At 35.2% G+C, this 20147-nt stretch overlaps 1 protein-coding gene and 2 pseudogenes across 1 annotated transcript; 1 reads left to right on the top strand and 2 right to left on the bottom strand.

Annotated features, from left to right (window-relative positions):
• Positions 1–6553, top strand: LOC116109795 (dymeclin). Its single transcript, XM_031396021.1, has 17 exons — positions 1–430; positions 1638–1877; positions 2040–2103; positions 2186–2315; positions 2392–2536; positions 2711–2959; positions 3107–3191; positions 3577–3679; positions 4208–4333; positions 4410–4523; positions 4954–5072; positions 5226–5298; positions 5420–5512; positions 5646–5735; positions 5917–6036; positions 6141–6232; positions 6466–6553. Exons 1-17 carry the CDS (start codon positions 241–243, stop codon positions 6533–6535), a joined length of 2103 nt encoding a protein of 700 aa, XP_031251881.1. The 5' UTR covers positions 1–240; the 3' UTR covers positions 6536–6553.
• A 2774-nt stretch (positions 6554–9327) lies between these two features.
• On the bottom strand, positions 9328–13584 carry LOC116109739 (annotated as a pseudogene).
• Positions 13585–14590: 1006 nt separating this feature from the next.
• On the bottom strand, positions 14591–19426 carry LOC116109793 (annotated as a pseudogene).
• Between the last annotated feature and the right edge of the window lie 721 nt (positions 19427–20147).

Below are 20147 nucleotides of genomic sequence, written 5' to 3'. Positions count from 1 at the left end.
ACTCTTCAAAAACTTCGTTTGCAAGCTCGCCCTCCTTCGCTTCATCTCTCTACCTCAACCGAAAATGGAACCCTAATTCCAATTTCATTTTCAGTTTTAATTTTGAAAAGCCAGACAGATCCACCTCTCCCTCTGTCTTTCTGTGTAATGCCGTTGATCTCGGAACTCGGTCTCCAATTATAGTTGACCCAGTGACTTAGTACTACCGTCTCAAACCACCACAGGCCTCGAGCAATACCAATGGGCGGAGTCCCTTCAACGCCGCGTTTTAGCGACGCTCGTCCACAGGATACAGCCGAGTACTTAATCGCCACATTCGTTGGTGAGAAATCCTTCCCTTTGGACTCTGATTTCTGGCAGAAGCTTCTCGAACTCCCTCTCAGTCTTCGCTGGCCCTCCCATCGAGTCCATCAAGCTTGCCAAGTTTTTGGTGAGTTTTGTTTCTCTTAATTCATGTTAATTTACTGTCACGAGTCATTGTTGTTATTTTATTGGGCATTGAGCTGTTAAATTTCTAATTTGATGACTTGAGTTTCCGATCGTAGAATTGTACGGATCAATGTGACGCGGCATGCTTTGTGAGTCTAATTTTAAATGCTGGGTTGGTGATCTTGAATTGATCTTAATCTTGCTAAACACTAATCCATTTTGAAGCGAATAAAGTAAGGCGTAAACCTTGAACATTCGAAAATGGTGAAAAATAAAAATCAAGGAAATATACGTAACTTAATATTTCATACATTTCGAGGTTGCATTTGTGCGATCACTCGATTGGAATATGTTGTATTTCACCATGTAGGATGTGCACAGGGTCATCTTCTTTAATAAAATTTTGTATGAGCTTGAGAAGTAAATGATGGAAATGTTTGGCCGTTTTAAATGAGGATACTGATTTGTGTGTATAGCTTTAAATTTAAAATTTAAGTCATTGTAAAACATTATTCTGCTTCATATGTTAATACCTCATGCGGCAGAATGTGCGTTTATAATATTTAAGCAAGTAGACCTACTGTGTGCAGCAGAAAGACTGCAAAATGGTTGAAAAGGAAATTTGTTTCCTTTTATCTTGTCGAATATTGTCCTTATGCAGCGTCACTTTAGTTTAATCGTCATCGAATGCACTCACTAGTTTTAGAATCCTGTGTAGAACACATAGATTGTAATGAGAGAAATTTTCAGTCACAATGAAGCACATGATGCACAGCCCTTGTGCAAGGATTCCAGGACCAGTCTTTTATTAGCTGCTTTATGGGCCTAATGAATTGATTTTGAGCTGACTGGAGAGGAATAAATGAAAAAGAAAAAGAAAAAGAAATAGAGACAGTGGTAGTAGCATCTATGTGTATTGAGAGAATGAAATCTAGAAAAAATACTTCATCAAAAATTGTTGATTCATGCTCTTAAAAGCATTCAGAAGACATAAATGTGTGAAAATGTGTGTTATTCATGCCCCTTTTCTTCTCTTCAATTTATATGATAAGGCATATTTAGAAAATATTCTGATGTAAAGTATTTCTGACCTTTATATCTTCTAATCCTTTCTTGCAACTATGCAGTAATTCACTTTTTTCTCCATTTTTCGTTTCTAATGTGTTTTAACATATTTAGATGTGATTTCTTTATTTATGTTTTTGCAGCACAAAACAACTGTAATACCAGGCATCTTGCAAAGATTTCGATTCACTTAGCACAGTGTTTGCAAGAGTCTATTTCATCTTCTGGTACTCAGTCGACAGCTTATACCAAGGCTATTAATGCAGTGTACATTTCGTCAGTTTTCCTGAAGTACCTAATAGAAAATGCTCAAAGTGACAACTTTGATGAGTTACATCTATCTCTTGCTGAAAGTGAACCAATTCCAAAGGAATTTACGATAGGTATTTAACTTGTATTTATGATAGTTAGCAAAAAGTTCTGTTTTATGTACCTTACATATTTTTGTTTGCAAGATTTGTTTTTTCTTTTGGTAATATTAGAGTGCTGATTGATCGTGCTTTGTGAAAAGCATCATGCACCTAAAGCTTGGTTTACATGTGCAGATCAAAACATCAAAAAGCTTGTCATGCATAGTGTGCTGAGCTTTATTGTCTCAGTAGATGTAAGGTATGTTATCAATGCTCTACTTGTTCTTATGGTTGATATACATCTCTATTGTTTTTGTAATTATGAAGGTTTTTGTTGCTAGCCCCCAAACATACCTCCTACATCAGGAGCTGCTTAACTTCATGCTCATCGCGATGTCAACTCAGCTTCTTTCTGGGCCATCTCCTGGACCAAAAGATGTGCACCCATTCATTGATGCTGCAATGGCTGAGGTTAGAATATGAAGTTTTGATTTTATGTGCTATAATCTCCAAATCTCTGAACTTACTGCAATTGCTTCTATTGTAGGAAAGTTCTTTGGTAAATTCAGTTGTTCACCGATTGCTACTCAACTACATAATGCGACCTCGTATCCCCTTGAATAGTGCATCTTACTCTATATTTTCAGAGATGAGCGAGCCTGGTGTTCTGCAGAGAGTGGGTTCTGCAGCTGGTATGTTTTTTAGCTTTGAGGCATATTTTCTATAATGTAATTTGTTTTTATCTTACTTCTATCTGCCTTTCTTGGCCGCCGCCTTGTTAATGGAGTACAGACTTTCTTATCATATGATTCTCAATGCTTGTATTTCTTTGACACTTTGTTTGATATCATGTATTTCACTTGCAGCAACTTTTGTGTTGTTGCCATTCAATTATCTGGTCAGTTCAAGTGGTGAAAGCTCAAGAAATCAACTGGCAGACTGCAGCCTCCTTGTGCTACTTGTTCTCATTCATTATCGTAAATGTGTTGAGAGTGATGAATCTGTAACAGATAGAAGTGATGACAGTGCCGCCTCAGATTCTCTTTCCAAGTCAAATACACATTTCTCTGACAATCCTTACTGCAAAGCATTAGAAAATGCAAGGGATATTGAATGTGAGATCAGCTTTCTTGTATGCTTGTTTTATAATTGCAATGATATTTTATGTGGTTGATAAATAGTGATTTTTGCTTTTTATTACTTTGTTTATTTTATTGTTGTGTTGACATGCTATATGTTTGTAAATTATTGTCTGCTTGCAGTTGGTCATGTAGATATTGAAGGGAATGCACACAATGGTTTAGTTGTGAAGTTACCTTTTGCTGCTCTATTTGATACTCTTGGATTGTGAGTTCCCTTTTCTTCTTCTTCCCAAGTTTAGAATTTATATGTTATGTAAGTTATGTAGTTTCTTTTTGTGCTTCTAAACAGTAAGATTGATCACTGGGTTAAATTTAATGTGGCCATGTGAATTAAGATTGGTTTTTTCCTTATTCTTAAATAAAAAATAGTTTATCTTGTTAAGTGTGCAAATCATTGCTTCATTCTTTATGTGGTTTACTAAGATCTTTTAACGGCTTGGACACAATATTCTAATCTGAGCTATAATTGTTTGTCAAAACTTTAAATCAACAACATGCAACTAATTACTTTATCTCATTATCATCATAATATTGTTATTTCTTTCTCTTTCACTATTTCATGACCTGCCATACATATTGTGCTACTGCAGGTGCTTGGCTGATGAGACCGCAGTTTTATTGCTTTACTCATTGGTGGAAGGGAACTCTGGCTTCTTGGAGTATGTTCTTGTGCGAACTGATTTGGATACATTGGTATGAATCAACAGCTTAAAAATTTCGTAACTTGATGTTAATTTTACTTGATGCCAAACTTTAAGGATGCCCTTGGGCAAGACACCTCAACTTCATAAGGGAAGGGGAGTTCTATATTACCAGGCTTTAGTAGTTGGCATGTTAAAAATTCAAATCCACATATGCCTAGTGAGATTGAAACTTGCTATTTCCTCCTTGCATGTTAAAGATTTGACCAAGTGCTGCCTGTTGTTTTTGATTTAGTTCTCTATTGAACTTCCTAGTTTAATTAAGTGGTATACATCATAGGATAATCTTGACCTTACTTTATCAATATTAGGGCCATGTCAAAATATTATGAATATTATGCTGCATTAAAGGTGCTAACTAGTAATGGGGGATTTTCTTAGACTTCCTCTTATAGGAATTTTGAGATTAAATAATTTCGTAATTTTTACCAATTATATCATTGGCATATCTCATTTGTTGTTATTGTGGCATAGCTGCAGCACATCCTAATACCATTCTGTTTTACAATGAAATCAACAGTTGATGCCCATTTTGGAAACCTTATATAATGCTTCAAAGAGGACACCTAATCAGATATACATGTTGCTGATTATCCTTCTTATACTTAGTCAAGATTCTTCTTTCAATGCGAGCATCCACAAAATGGTAAGAATTACTTCTAGTGGCTAATCTTTGACTTTTTTTATTCGAGGATTGGGTTGATATATTATATATTCCACAGATTCTCCCTAGTGTTCCTTGGTACAAAGAACACCTTCTTCACCAGACATCTCTCGGATCCTTGATGGTGATCATTTTGATAAGGACTGTGAAGTATAACCTATCTAAGCTACGGGTATGACTTGAAGTATCTGATTTTTTAAGTTTTCTTGAAAATGATTTTTGAGAATGCTGTAGCAGGCCACTTGATTAATCTTAATCCCATTCATATAAAATGCCTCCTATAAAGATGTTACCTAATGTTAAGAGGTAATATGCATATATTGATATATGCATATATGTTGGTCTTTGTGCTCCTTGGAAGTAGTTATGTATGATTATGCTGCCAAAAGAGCCACAAGTTAGCAGAAGTGGTATATTTCATTTTTAAAGTTCATTTGAAAGTTGGTTTTCTCCTATACATTATGATGACAACATTTTTGTTAATGTTTTATTGTCAATTTACATTTTAGCAGTTTTGTAAGTTTTTAATTGATGGATATTTGACATATGGTGGATGATATAACTCTGCCCTTTGCTAATTTCTACATGTTAAATTATAATAGGATGTCTACCTCCATACAACTTGTCTGGCAACTTTGGCAAACATGGCACCTCATGTCCACCGTTTGAGTGCATATGCATCACAGAGACTAGTCAGCCTTTTCTATATGCTTTCACGGAAGTACGTTACGCCTGTTCTCTTGTTTTTTCTGACTTTTTTTTTTGGTGTTATCTTGGATAATTTGATCAGCTTGATGCAGACTTTCATCTATTAAGAATTATGATATCTTTTTTTTTTTTAATTGTTTTCTTTATTGTAATAATATTGATTTAGGTACAACAAACTAGCGGATCTAAGAGATGACAAGAAAGGCTCATTAGAACAAGACAGCCTTGCAGAAGATATGGTAATAATTGATCTTTGTTGATATGGCATAATTAAGTTATGAACTTTTTGCTGTTTGGATGGTATCTTATCTTATCTTATGATTTCTTTTCTTTTGCTAAACTAGATTATTTTTGCTGCAGTCAGCAGAGTTGCATATTTATACCGACTTCCTGAGAATTGTCCTTGAAATATTAAATGCAATTTTGACTTATGCACTGCCTCGGAATCCTGAGGTATCATTTTTTTCTTTTAAATTAAAATTTTAAGACATTAGTTGATACTTGATAATGTTTCATCATTTTTTTAGCATCACATGTTATTGAGCATGTCCATGCTTTCAGTTCTTAACTATATGCTCTGTGATAGGTTGTGTATGCAATACTACACAGGCAGGAGGTTTTCCAGCCATTCAAGAGCCATCCTCGCTTTAATGAGCTGCTAGAGAATATATACACGGTATACTTATGGTTTTTGTAGAAAACTTCTTGGTTATTATTCTTGTAATAAATTCTAGAATTTGGCAAATTACAAGTCAGTGGTAGGTACAATGCTTGTATATAAGCATTCTAAAGGTAACGGCTACTTTTCAATTTTTTGTGGGCGCATCTGAATTGTACGACTCCTTTGTCTTTTATAGGTATTAGATTTTTTTAATAGTCGGCTTGATTCCCAAAGAGTGGATGGTGAATGGTCAGTGGACAAAGTTCTCCAGTTCATAATTATTAATTGCCGATCTTGGCGGGGTGATGGATTGAAGGTAATTGTAGAATTTGTTTTTAAACTTGGGACAGTTGTCCATATATATACACACGCTTTATTTTCCTTCCATTGTTACAAACTCTGGACCCTTTTTTCTGACAGATGTTTACTCAATTACATTTCTCATACGAACAAGAGAGTCATCCAGAGGAGTTCTTTATTCCATATGTGTGGCAACTGGTTCTATCGCGCTGGTATTTTTCGTACTCCCTCTCCTTATTTCAAGGAAATTTTTAAATATGACAAATTGTCTGTAAGAAAGGGAAATCAAACTCCAGATTTGGGTGTCATGAGTCGAGACTTTTTTTTTTTTTTTTTTTAAATGAGATTTAGGACTTTACACTGCATTGATTTAATGCAGCCCTTTCATTTTAATTACTTTTTCATCTCACTGATATATGTATTCTGCCATTTTCCTTTTACTCAGTGAATTCAGTTTTGATCCCAGTTCTATAAGTTTGTTTCCAGTCGATCTTCCTGTAAAAGTAAGTATCTGAATCTCCTTTAAATTTGTATAGAAATTATATTGGATTCATATATCTTTAAAATGATTACTTTTGTGTACTCATGAAGTTAAGCTGTGATTTTTTTTCCCTAGTCCTGTTGATTCTGCCCTGTCTTTTGACCCACACACTATGGCATATCCTCCGTCAGTAAAGATCTGTGTTCTGAAGGTGGATATAAACCCTGCTTGGATGATTAGGGTTAGTTTGGGAGTTTCATGATACGGTTATGAGGTAAATCACTGTGCGGTTTTAAGGGTAAACCATCATAGCGGTTTTGAGGGGTTTTTAGTACGGTTTTTAAAACACTCAATCTGTGCTTGGGAGTTTATTTTCACGGTTCAACAGTTTTTTCAAATGATATTTACATATATACCCAAAAAATACCCCAACTCTAACTAGTATTTAGAGTTTTGTTTTTTCAATTATAAGAGCATCTCCAAATGACTCTTTATTTGACTCAAACTCTTTATTATAAAGAGTCTATCCATAAAAAAGAGTCCAATAGTCTTTATCTTTAAATATAAATTAGAGAGTGAGTTTGAGTCTTTACATTTAGAGAGTCAAATTTCACTCTCAATCCTAATTTTAATTAATAAACTACAATTCCTATGCATTTTATTATTAATTTTCTTCTCGTTAAGTCTCTTTCTTAAAATAAAGAGCATCTTCATAAATTTAAAGAGTCATTGGATTTGAATAAAAATTGTGTTCTTTATATATTAAAATTAATGAAGATGTTCTTTATTCATATGAAAGATGTCTTCAAATAAAGACACCATTGAGATGCTCTAAGGTAAGAGTTCTTTATTTGTTTTCTATTTTTAGTACTTTATCTCAAATGTGATAAAGTCTTTTATCCTTCTTCGTCATTCTTTACAGCATCTGGAATGATTGAAAAATTTTAACTCCACTTCTCTAAGAAAGCATCTAGAAATGAGATTTTAATAATTTATTTTCATTATTTTTTTTTATTTTTATGATTACTTAAAATTATTTTATATTAATATGGTTAAGACTGTATATATAGTTAATTTTTTTTTTTTTTTTTTTTATAATTGGGATAGTTTTATTGTGGTAGGGTATTTGTGAATAAAATTTTAAAACCAACCAAAACACTCGATTTGTGTTTATAACTATTCAAAAATACACTACATGGTTCTGAGGGGTTTTTAGCTAATCAAAACCAGTGCATAAAAAAAACTGTAAATAATGTTTTAAAACATCTCAAAACTAATCTAATTAAAACCCCTTAAAACTAATGGAAAAAAAGCCCAAGCAGACCTTAGGGAATTAGCTGTTTATGATGGCACTCCATTGAAGTACATTGCCTTTATATTATGGGTAGGAATAGCATCCCGTCCTGTGATGCTTAGACAACTTTTAGGCTGTGGAAATTATGTATTTTTTGGACACTAGAAAGTTTCCAAACATGATATTTAGCATATTGTTGGGAGATGATTGTGGTGGGCTGCTTGGAGATTGTACATCCTCAGTTTTTGAAGCATTAACTGAAGTCAAATATTACATTACGCAATTATCATTGTGCTGCCCGTCGGCACATTTTCTTGATTTTTATTGCATTGACATTGTTTTCACTTTGCTGCAGCAAGAGAACACCCGATAGGAACTCAATAAGATAAAAGTATGGAGTTGAATGAGCATAGTATCTCCTGAGCCATAGTGTGTACAGGTGTTGAAAGAACTTTGGTGAATATGTAATATATGATATGGTAAAAAAATGTATTCTTCTCATTCTTTTCTGTTAATATGTTTTGTCATTTTCTCGTAGATATGATTGAGATAACAATGTAATGAATAAGAGGACTGTCAATGCCATCTTCGTAATAAAAAACAGAGGAGAATTGCTTCACTTTGTTCTTGTTAAGTGCTTGCGCCGTCTTGTATAGGAACATCTCTACAATGGTGCTATTAATAGAGTTGAATTTTATCTATGTACTACCAAATTCTCGAAAGTTCATTTTAGGTACAAAGCGTTTCCTCATTATTATGTCATGAAGTGTTTGTGAATTATCACATGGATTGATTAGTGGTTGAAAGGTTTAATTTCAACCATTTTGACGTTACATTTATCTAGAGATTAGATAAAGTGTGGTGTAGTAAATTGGCTTCGAACTGGATTTTCTAGGCAGTTACTATATAAACCAAAAATATTAATGTTTATTATTTCCATAAATTTTTTTTAATTTGACTTTATCATAACTTCGTTAATACAACAGGTTATAAACAATATTCTTCACCATAAATTAGTGCTATATAATTTTCAAAAAAAAGCAAACGTATACAGTGCAATTGTTCTTCTTCATTTTTCTACTGTCTAAAAATAGTCTTCACATAGGTATCAACTACAAAGACTGTTACATAGCCTGACAAATAAGGCCTACAAAAGAGCACCACCCTTCACAGATAACAGTGCAATTTGTTCTTCATTTTGACAATCAGAAATATACAGTCTTCACCGGTATCAACTACAAGACTAGTATATATGCCTTTACAAATCAGCCTACACAAGAGCACCACCCTTAACATACTCCGGGAGGCCAAAGCAATCAGACCCACATTGCGAACCTCCCGTTCCACAGCTCAGCATCCGCGTCATCAACCCTTCTGACACCGACTCCACGCTCACTCCTTTGAATAGAGGAACTAGAGATGCCATGATAGTACAACGCTTGTCCCTTGAACCATGTAACCCCGCCGTCTGATATTTGTGCAAACACATCCTGACCCTTGGCTAGCTCTACTGCCATTGCAGCACAAGCCGATCATGGCAGCCTGCCGTTGATCCTCTCCGGGCTGGCCCACTGAATGCCAACACGTCTGAGAACTTCGTGCTCACCTTTGCCTTCGGTGCTGTTGGCATCGGCTGTGGTTGTTCTTGTTCCTTCTGTTCTTCTGCATGTCGAGAATACGCTCATATCACTCACAACAAACAAGATCTATACTAAGAGTCAAAAAAAATAAAACATGGTTATCAATCATCATCACTAACCTCAGCCATGCACGCACTGGTAAGCCGCATTTCTTCCTAGACGAGGCACGTACTGACCGGGAAAAACTGGCTTGCTCCCATGATCTGTAGAAACACGAGCACTGGGCTTCCAAAAATAGATTGACAGCAAATGAAAATGATGCAGCCATCTCAAACGCGATGACAAAAGAAGGAGCACTCTTAGTCTTAAAGAATCGAGTAAGAGCTTGAATCTGTTTAGAAGTTTAAACTATGAAGTTTGGTAGGGGTGGTGGGTGATATTTAGTCGAGAGGTGTAAAGAGTGGTGGATATTTTGGTATCCACGTCTTCTGGATATTTTTCTGCAAAGTGAGTGGTTCGTGGCTTCGGTTGTCCACACATGATGGAGTTGGCTGACGTGGCTACCATATTTACCAGAACTCGTTTAATTTGAATTGTGAGGCCACTGGTGTTCTAGGTTTCCAGTAAGCACTACGGCCTTCTGGTGAGTAGCAGTGTGCCGTCACATCAACCACGTTTCTGTATTTTCTCTTTCCAATAAAAAATAGATACTGTTTATTCACCGAACCTGTTTTTTTCTAGTGGATCTTTGGTAAGTAGCATACGCACCTGCGTTTAAGCCACGGAAATTTGTTTATCGTGCCGTTGTCCAGGATAGATTTATACCCTTTCCAAACCCAAATTGAAACCAGTTTTTCCTCTAAGGTCTTTTTTATTTGTTTAGTTTAATAATACTCTATAAACTCAATGAATCAAACTATTATCAAAATATGATAGATCTTCTATTGACTCAACCAAGACTCCCTAAGTATAGTTTACTACTTGACTCAATAAACTAAGATATTATACAATATAGTAAGTACTCTAAACTCAAACATAATACCTCTTAGGATATTGTTATTGCAGTTCAGACACAAGATCTCCTGACATACTAACCTAGTTACTAAAAGGTTTATCATCGCGGAGAGAACCTAATAATCATTTTACCATAATTGAATCAGCAAAATAAGCAAGCAACCATCATAGGTGGAACTTTTTTCTACTGTCTGCCAGTCTGGTATTCAATTAATAAATCATAAATAATAAAAGCTCATATTGGAGGGACAATTATCATTATACAGAAGATGCACACTTAATTTTGTACTATTTTTTGATAGAATAACCCAGAGACAAAGAAAAACGGTTTACTGGCAGATTTCGTGCATTTTGGTTTATCTATTTCAATTATTTTGTTGGGTGTTTGCATATTTATTCTATTTTGACAATAACTGTAATTACTGTGGCCACCACTTCCTCAATGGGTACGGCGTCACAAATTCTTTCAAATTCTCCTCTGTAAGCTTTAGAGCCAAGAACCATGTTATCATCAAGGTTTTTAATCTTGGTTTCCCTGTAAATATGAAAGTGAAAAGTAAAAACTCATCCAAGTATGAAAATCACACATCATCCAAAATATCAATCAAGAAGAATATGATGAAGTAGGGTTTTTTTTTTCTTTATCCTAATAATTACCAGGATTGGGATTATGTCATCTCCTTGATGGAGAAGCCATGCCAAAGCTAATTGAGAGGGAGCAGGAATTCTTAGCAGCAACATTCGCGAAACGAAATATACAAGTTTGTTCTTCTCTAGATTGTCCCCAGTGACCTTGGATGTGTAGTCTGTGACAGGAATATCATTTATGAGTTTTGGAGCAATTCAGACCAAGATAAAAAATTATGAAAACTGATGCATATTACAGAATCAAAGAAACGCAGAGAAACAAACTTTGGTGTATATATGTTTAGGTATATGATCTTCTTTTTTTATCACCTACCAATATACTCTCAGAAGGCAACTCTCAAAACTGCCTTGCCACCAAAGAAACCTCGACCAAGAGGGCTATATGCACTATCCCAATACCAAGCTCTCTGAGGAAGAAGGTCAGAAATATTAAGAATTCACAATTAAATATAAACCCTGAACTATTTACTTACGATATAAGCCATGTGCCTCACTTGAAGCAAAAATTTTATGCAGAAGAAAACTCAAAGTTATGGTGAAAATATGAAATAACCTGCAGACTGGAATTATATCATCTTCGATATCACGGGTCCATAGAGAGTACTCCATTTCTAAGGCTGTTATAGGATGAATTGCATGGGCTCTTCTTACTGTGTCTACACTGGGTTCAGATAACCCAATATATTTTATCTTTCCCTCCTCTACTACTTCTTGACTCTCCCATCATTTCACAAGTCAAAATATAAAATCATACCTTAATGAGTTCCTGTATTTATTCATAAAAAGAAAAGAGCGCAGGTATACAATCAATAGAAAGGAAATGCCAATAACATTGTAACACCTACAGTATCCTCTATTGCACAGAGGTGTCCACACATCTGATAGTACAGATCATTAGTCCACATCAAGCCGCTTTAAACTGGCTTCACAGCATTGCCGCACATATTCAGGTGTACCTTTGACTCCTAGACCCCCCTGGGTCTTGAACAGCCAATTTCGTAGCCAACTGAATTTTATCACGTGGAGCTGCTTTAAAGCCTAAAAATATTACATAAACGTATTTAAATCAATGTAAGAAATTGCATGTATTATCACTCCGTATATATCTCTACAAGAGATCACACAACAAACAAACCTACAAAAGCACTGCTACTAAATCTGTTGCACACATATTCATACTATAGTCAATTAGCATAATATAGTGGATTGGTGCTCTTTAGCTATATATCATAACTCTATAAGCCTTGTATGCAATTGATGTTAATTGACTGAACTGCCCACTTTGGTTTCTTTCATATTGGTTTGTCTGACAATTTGAAGTTGAAACCAAGAAAATACCTTCCCACCAGGATCTCATTGTCATGATAAACTCCATAGATATCTGCTGTATCAAAAAGGGTGATACCCTTAGAAAAGCTTCCTTTATGACTGAACACCCACTTCATGAGTGAGAGGTGCATTGTATATTCCGAGAGTCCCCCACACCCGAAACCCAATCTAGAGACCTGCATATCAATATACACACCATTAGAAGAAGCTGTTGCACTTTCTCTGATGATTTAATTATGCATGACTTTTAATTGGAGTCATAACTCTATAATCTCTTTAAGTGTACCCAGGTCGCTAAAGCAACACTATTGATTTGTCTTTTGACTTCATGAAACATGCATATTTTCACATCATATCCATCTAAACACATTGTAAACTCTAATCCTATGAGGTTGATTTATGTCAAATTGATTTTCAAATACAAAAAAGATAGAATAAATCCCTATTTGAGAGTTTCAGTCTAGTTTCTGCGAACTAGTTTTCAGGCTGCAAACCAACCATACTAGGTGGTCTTCGATCTTATACAGCTCCTAAAGTGGAAATTTAGCCCTTAACCATATGAGGTGTGCTTGAGTATGCACTTATCTTAAATTTCAATCTATAACAGTAGATCTCAACACTCTAATTCAATCCTAAACTGCGTACTTAAGATTTCGAAATAAATTTTCAGCTTCCACATCTAAGTTTTCAGCTTTATCAGTCATCTCTAGTTACTACTCACTCAGCAAAGAAATGCGTTTGACCATCTTCATAAGGTAACCATTTGTTTCTTTGTCCAATAGCTTCAAGCCTTCAATATAACAGATGTTTAATAAGGTAATCATAACCAGTTGTGTTTGCAGAAGTACAAAAAGAAATTCGGTTGTTTCTTTTTTCCGCTTCTTTTTCCACTTAATGCACAAGATAACACACAGAAAGTAATCAATATATACGTTAATTTGTCAGCCCAACCACCACATTAAAGAAAATCCAGAAGGTCATTTGATTAAACAAAAAGGACAAATTTGGGGTATATTTCAACGATTTACTCAAGAAACTGGATATTGATTGATAAAAGTTGGAATGTTGCAACGATATTTATATATTTTTTGTTTAGATTTTTAAAAAAAAAAAAAAAAAAAAAAAAAAAACCCATCTAAAAGAAGACTAAAAGCTACCTCTAAACCTTGACTACCCAATTCACTCTTGGGATATGATTTGAGGTTTCTCCTCCATTTTTAGTCAGAGAACCTCGAACTTCGTCGCAGATGCCTTCGTAATAAAGAACATAAAGTGAAATCGACTATTCACCTTTCACTTATAGCGAGGGATAACCTTCTCAAGTTGACTCGCCAACGACAAAGCATTAGTTGGTAAAGAGGCATCTTGACATCAGCAAATGTACAATACAGCCCATGCATGATAATCTTCGTTTCTTACTCAGCAATCTCCAATCCCTCTCAATCTTCCATAGACAAGGTATATAAACATTCAGCAGTGCTAGCCTTACAAAAGCTTGCAAAGGAGCCATACAAAGACAACCTCCCCTTCTTCATCTTCATAATTTTTCTCTCTCCTCCTCTATTTCCGTTTTTTTTTTTTTTAATTTTTTTCTTCACTTTAAAAGCTTATGTGAGAGGATAGATTTATTCATAAACATTTGGTCTCTTTGTTTTTTTACTGTATTGATAAGACTCCACTTACTTAATGCAACTATGCAAGTATTTACTCCATTTCCTTTACATTATTTTCATAATTTAGGACCTTTTGGACTATTAGAACGTGAGATAAATGACCCAAAACAGTGATAGACTGGGGTTTGGATTGGCTCTGCTGATGCTCGACTTCAATCCAATTATATGGATTGAATTGTCAAAGCTGTGATCCAATTGAATTTTTTGGAGCACAAAAATTGTACGGAACATTTTTTCTTTTTTTTTTTTTTTAATGACGTTGTGCAGCTTTTTCTATTGTGTGAAGCTCTCTCCCCTGTCGTCAAAAAAGATATTTCATTTGTTAGAGCATAATACCCTAGCCAACTTAGAGCAACTCGATTAATCTTCGAAAGAAACTAATGCAACAACCCTGCACCACAACTCCAACCGTTATGCAACTTAAATCGGGAAATGCTAAGATAGAGAATCGAACCTGAAACCATATGCCTATCTACACTATCCCCAATTCACATTAATCATGTGGGCTACTACTATGGGTGAAAATACCAATGCTCTTTACATAAGATTACTACTTCTATCAAATCGACATTTTCATCAGGGAAAAAAAATTAAAATTCGGTAAGAGTGGGAACACTGCTACTTTATTTTCTGAGAACAAACAAACTTAAAAACAGATAGATTTTAGAATTCACAAGTTCACACTATGGTATCTATATAGAGTCGTAAATCTGATACTCTGAGTATTATAATTGATTTCACTTTGATGGGGTATCAGCAAACTTCCAGGAATAATTAGCCATAACATCCATATCCCTTTGGCCACTCACTTTATCAATGGGAACAGCATCACTAATTTCTTTCAAATCTTCTTCTGTAAGTTTCACTGCCAAAGCTCCAATGTTGCTATCAAGGTTCTTCAATTTAGTTGTCCCTGCAATTTCAACAAAAAAAGTCTATAAAATCAAGATTCTTAACTTTAGCTGTCCCTGCAATTTCAACAAATAAGTTTATATTATGCTCATGTAAAAAGGTTTGTTTGCTTTCGAAATTTTGTTTTGCAATATCCGAAGTTTGACAACTGTGACCCCTTCATTCAACAGAAGAAAAAGGCAATACCAACAGAGATGGTGTTTTAAGAAGAAAGAGTATAAGATACCAGGAATGGGTACTATATCATCTCCCTGGTGGAAGAGCCATGCCAGAGCCAGTTGCGCAGGAGTGCAGGCATGCTTTGCAGCAAGATTGGCAAAATGGGAATATAGAAGCTTGTTCTTCTCCAAATTCTCCCCCATGAACCTAGGATGTGCAGCCTGTACCAGGAACATCTAAATGTAAATAACAACTACACTGTAAAAGATTGCTGGGTGGCCCAGTTGGATAAATCAGGAGTAAATTCTGTCCCAGAAAAGAATTTTCTGTGTTCATGTATATGAAGAAACAACCTTACAGATAAATAGTGACCCCGTTAATATATTATCTATTTGAGGTACATACCAACAGACTCTCAGTCGGCAAACTCTCCACAACTGCCTTTCCACCAAAGAACCCGTGACCAAGAGGACTATATGCCACCAGTCCAATACCAAGGTCTCTGTGATGAAGACATCAGGAAAAGGAAGATTCAAAAAATGATGAGAAAAATAATAATTCACAAGTGAGACTGTCAAATTTCATGAATGCATCTGATCCTTAGTTAGGTCCAAAACTGAGAGGACAACAATCCTAATTAAAGCTATTTTACAAATTTGGAGTGAATATACAACCATCATAGTAAGATATCAACAGACCGGCAAAGAGGAATTATTTCATCTTCAATTTCACGGGTCCATAGAGAATACTCCATCTGTAAAGCAGTGATGGGATGAACTGCATGTGCTCTTCTTATTGTGTCGATGCTGGCTTCAGACAACCCAATATACTTTATTTTTCCTTCCAACACCAGTTTCTTGAGCTCCCCCATCTACCTTAACAACAGTGAACCAAAGCAAGCAACCAAGACATTTAAATGCCTTCTGGTACGTTGAATGTAAATTATTGAATAGAAAACATTTACAAAGATAAAATGTCCATCACAGCTTACAGTATCCTCTATTGGCACTGAAGTGTCCACACGATGCTGATAGTAGAGATCAATATAGTCCACATCAAGCCGTTCAAGACTAGCTTCACAGGATTCCCGAACATATTCAGGGTTACCTTTGGCTCCAAACTGAAACCCCTCTGATACAGTAATTCCAAATTTGGTTGCTAACTGAATTTTCTCCCGAGGAAGTTGCTTCAAGGCCTACAAGAAAATAACTCCGTTGATCAATGTTGGGGTATAATGCTTCTCAGGACAATTCTGTGAAAGAGACATCTTAGATTGACCACAGTGAACAGAGTGCACATCAACAGTCAGATTCTTGGTATGCAAATGAGTGCATCTTAATTAACTTTTGATGATTCGATCACAATATTACCATGTGCTTTGATGCATTTCTTCCTGATTTATAGAGATCATTTTTTTTTCCAGCAAGAACCTTTCATTTTCTCTTTCCTGTATCCTTTTGGGGACATGAGTCATGGTTGGGGTGGGATTGCTACAGATTCTAAATCTATTCATTATATCTGGGACCTTCTGATTTAAAGCAATAAGAGTTTGTCCAATATTTGATACATATTTTCATTAATTTGCTCAACTAAGGTTTGAACTTGAAATTTGAAAAGCATACCTTTCCAACCATGTATTCATTGTCGTGATTTTCTCCATAAACATCAGCTGTATCAAAGAAGGTGATACCCCTAGAAAATGCTTCTCTTATAATTGAACGTCCGGCTTCATGGGAAAGAGGAGCATTGAGAATTCCAGAAAGTCCACCACACCCAAAGCCCAACTTGGATACCTGTAAGCCACAAAAGGATATCATGAGAAAATAATACTCAAAAAGGTTTGTCCCACTGGCCAATTCCCTGGTTCTAAGAGATATAGTTGCTATTAAGAAGATGTTTTCTACTTTGTAGTAACCATTTTCGGATCAGGAATGGAGATCCTAAAATCCATTCATTATATCTGGGGCCTTCTGATTTTATTGAATTCAAAGTATGAAGTTTAGCTGGAGATAACCACCATATTTATTCCTTATCAAATATGATATGCTTAATGAAGCTGTGGAAAGCTTATCTGAAATAAACTACTAGAAACATAAATTCATGTAAAAGTTAAAGACAGTTTAAATTAACAACTCTGAGATTAAAGGCTATGTTCAATCACTTCCATTTCCTTCTTCCAGATCAAAATTTTCAAATGGATCAAGATGAAGAGTTAGGAACATAATCATCCAACCACAAGATTTATAATCCTAGAAAATCCAATTAGTTGGCAGAATGACGCATGCGGCTAGTTAGTTCAGTTACCTAAACCTCGCCCAGAATTTATTTTAAAAAAGAGAAATCTCCTAAAAGAGCTGTAAGTACTACAGTCTGTGAAATGATCACAGCATCTGCATGAAAGCTTTACTTCCTGAACATTTCAGGACTCAGGTCCTAAAAGCTCTTCAATGATTAAAAGAAGGATTTTAGTTGCATGGTTTCCGTTAAATCTTTTCGGCTCAGAGGTTAGTTGTCTCAAAGACTCTTTGTCTCTCTTAGTGTGAGGAGAGACCCTCCTTGAATCAAGTTTGAGCGAAGGTCTATAATTTCCTTAAAGAAGAAAAGGATCAAAGTTAGAGAACTCTACTATTTACAAGATAATTGACTTTCCTGTAAAATACAAGGTTGAAGGCATCATACTGATAATAGGAAAACCAGAAATTGAGATTTTAGCGACATAGAACAGCAAAAAAAAAAAAAAAAAAAAAATATGGAAGACAGACCAACAGTAAGTGCACAGTAGTTGCTGATTTAGAATAAACGAATTCTTGATTCAACTAGAAACTAAAATCCGTATGCTTCACATCAGTAAATTGGAATTGAATAAGAGATAATGAATATAACAGAATACACAACGGTACTTGATACTACCTCCAATCCCTGAGTGCCCAATTTAACCCTAGCGACACAGGCTAATACTAGTGGATTGGTGCTCTTTAGCTATATATCATAACTCTACATAAGCCTTGTATGCAATTGATGTTAATTGACTGAACTGCCCACTTTGGTTTCTTTCATATTGGTTTGTCTGACAATTTGAAGTTGAAACCAAGAAAATACCTTCCCACCAGATCTCATTGTCATGATAAACTCCATAGATATCTGCTGTATCAAAAAGGGTGATACCCTAGAAAAGCTTCCTTTATGACTGAACACCCACTTCATGAGTGAGAGGTGCATTGTATATTCCGAGAGTCCCCCACACCCGAAACCCAATCTAGAGACCTGCATATCAATATACACACCATTAGAAGAAGCTGTTGCACTTTCTCTGATGATTTAATTATGCATGACTTTTAATTGGAGTCATAACTCTATAATCTCTTTAAGTGTACCCAGGTCGCTAAAGCAACACTATTGATTTGTCTTTTGACTTCATGAAACATGCATATTTTCACTCATATCCATCTAAACACATTGTAAACTCTAATCCTATGAGGTGATTTTATGTCAAATTGATTTTCAAATACAAAAAAATTAGAATAAATCCCTATTTGGAGAGTTTAGTCTAGTTTCTGCGACTAGTTTTCAGGCTGCAAACCAACCATACTAGGTGGTCTTCGATCTTATACAGCTCCTAAAAGTGGAAATTTAGCCCTTAACCATATGAGGTGTGCTTGAGTATGCACTTATCTTAAATTTCAATCTATAACAGTAGATCTCAACACTCTAATTCAATCCTAAACTGCGTACTTAAGATTTCGAAATAAATTTTCAGCTTCCACATCTAAGTTTTCAGCTTTATCAGTCAATCTCTAGTTACTACTCACTCAGCAAAGAAATGCGTTTGACCATCTTCATAAGGTAACCATTTGTTTCTTTGTCCAATAGCTTCAAGCCTTCAATATAACAGATGTTTAATAAGGTAATCATAACCAGTTGTGTTTGCAGAAGTACAAAAAGAAATTCGGTTGTTTCTTTTTTCCGTTCTTTTTCCACTTAATGCACAAGATAACCACAGAAAGTAATCAATATATACGTTAATTTGTCAGCCCAACCACCACATTAAAGAAAATCCAGAAGGTCATTTGATTAAACAAAAAGGACAAATTTGGGGTATATTCAACGATTTACTCAAGAAACTGGATATTGATTGATAAAAGTTGGAATGTTGCAACGATATTTATATATTTTTTGTTTAGATTTTTAAAAAAAAAAAAAAAAAAAAAAAAAAAACCCATCTAAAAGAAGACTAAAAGCTACCTCTAAACCTTGACTACCCAATTCACTCTTGGGATATGGATTTGAGGTTTCTCCTCCATTTTTGTCAGAGAAGCCCGAACTTCGTCGCAGATGCTTTCGTAATAAAGAACATAAAGTGAAATCGACTATTCACCTTTCACTTATAGCGAGGGATAACTTCTCAAGTTGACTCGCCAACGACAAGCATTAGTTGGTAAGGGCATCTTGACATCAGCAAATGTACAATACAGCCCATGCGATAATCTTCGTTTCTTACTCAGCAATCTCCAATCCATCTCAATCTTCCATACCAGGTATATGAACATTTGGTCTCTTTGTTTTTCTATTGTATTGATAAGACCCACTTTCTGAATGCAACTATGCAAGTATTTATCCATTTCCTTTACATATTTTCATATTTTAGGACCTTTTGGACTATTAGATATAGATAAATGACCCAAAACATGATAGACCGGGGTTTGGATTGGCTCTGTTGATGCTCGACTTCAATCCAATTATATGGATTGAATTGTCAAAGCTGTGATCCAATTGAATTTTTTGGAGCACAAAAATTGTACGGAACATTTTTTTCTTTTTTTTTTTTTTTTAATGACGTTGTGCAGCTTTTTTCTATTGTGTGAAGCTCTCTCCCCTGTCGTCAAAAAAGATATTTCATTTGTTAAGCATAATACCCTAGCCAACTTAGAGCAACTCGATTAATCTTCGAAAGAAACTAATGCAACAACCCTGCACCACAACTCCAACCGTTATGCAACTTAAATCGGAAATGCTAAGATAGAGAATCGAACCTGAAAC

This window comes from Pistacia vera, unplaced genomic scaffold, assembly GCF_008641045.1.
Source record: "Pistacia vera cultivar Batoury unplaced genomic scaffold, PisVer_v2 Contig59, whole genome shotgun sequence".
Taxonomy (NCBI): domain Eukaryota; kingdom Viridiplantae; phylum Streptophyta; class Magnoliopsida; order Sapindales; family Anacardiaceae; genus Pistacia; species Pistacia vera.
This window is presented reverse-complemented; position numbering and strand designations above follow the sequence as displayed.

Bases quoted from the DNA above. Each gene is read 5' to 3' on its own strand.
- LOC116109795 (XM_031396021.1), top strand. From the start codon at position 241: ATGGGCGGAGTCCCTTCAACGCCGCGTTTTAGCGACGCTCGTCCACAG. The intron at 2,104-2,185 runs GTATGTTATCAA...TTTTGTTGCTAG, and splicing joins ATTGTCTCAGTAGATGTAAG to CCCCCAAACATACCTCCTAC. The intron at 2,537-2,710 runs GTATGTTTTTTA...TTTCACTTGCAG, and splicing joins GAGAGTGGGTTCTGCAGCTG to CAACTTTTGTGTTGTTGCCA.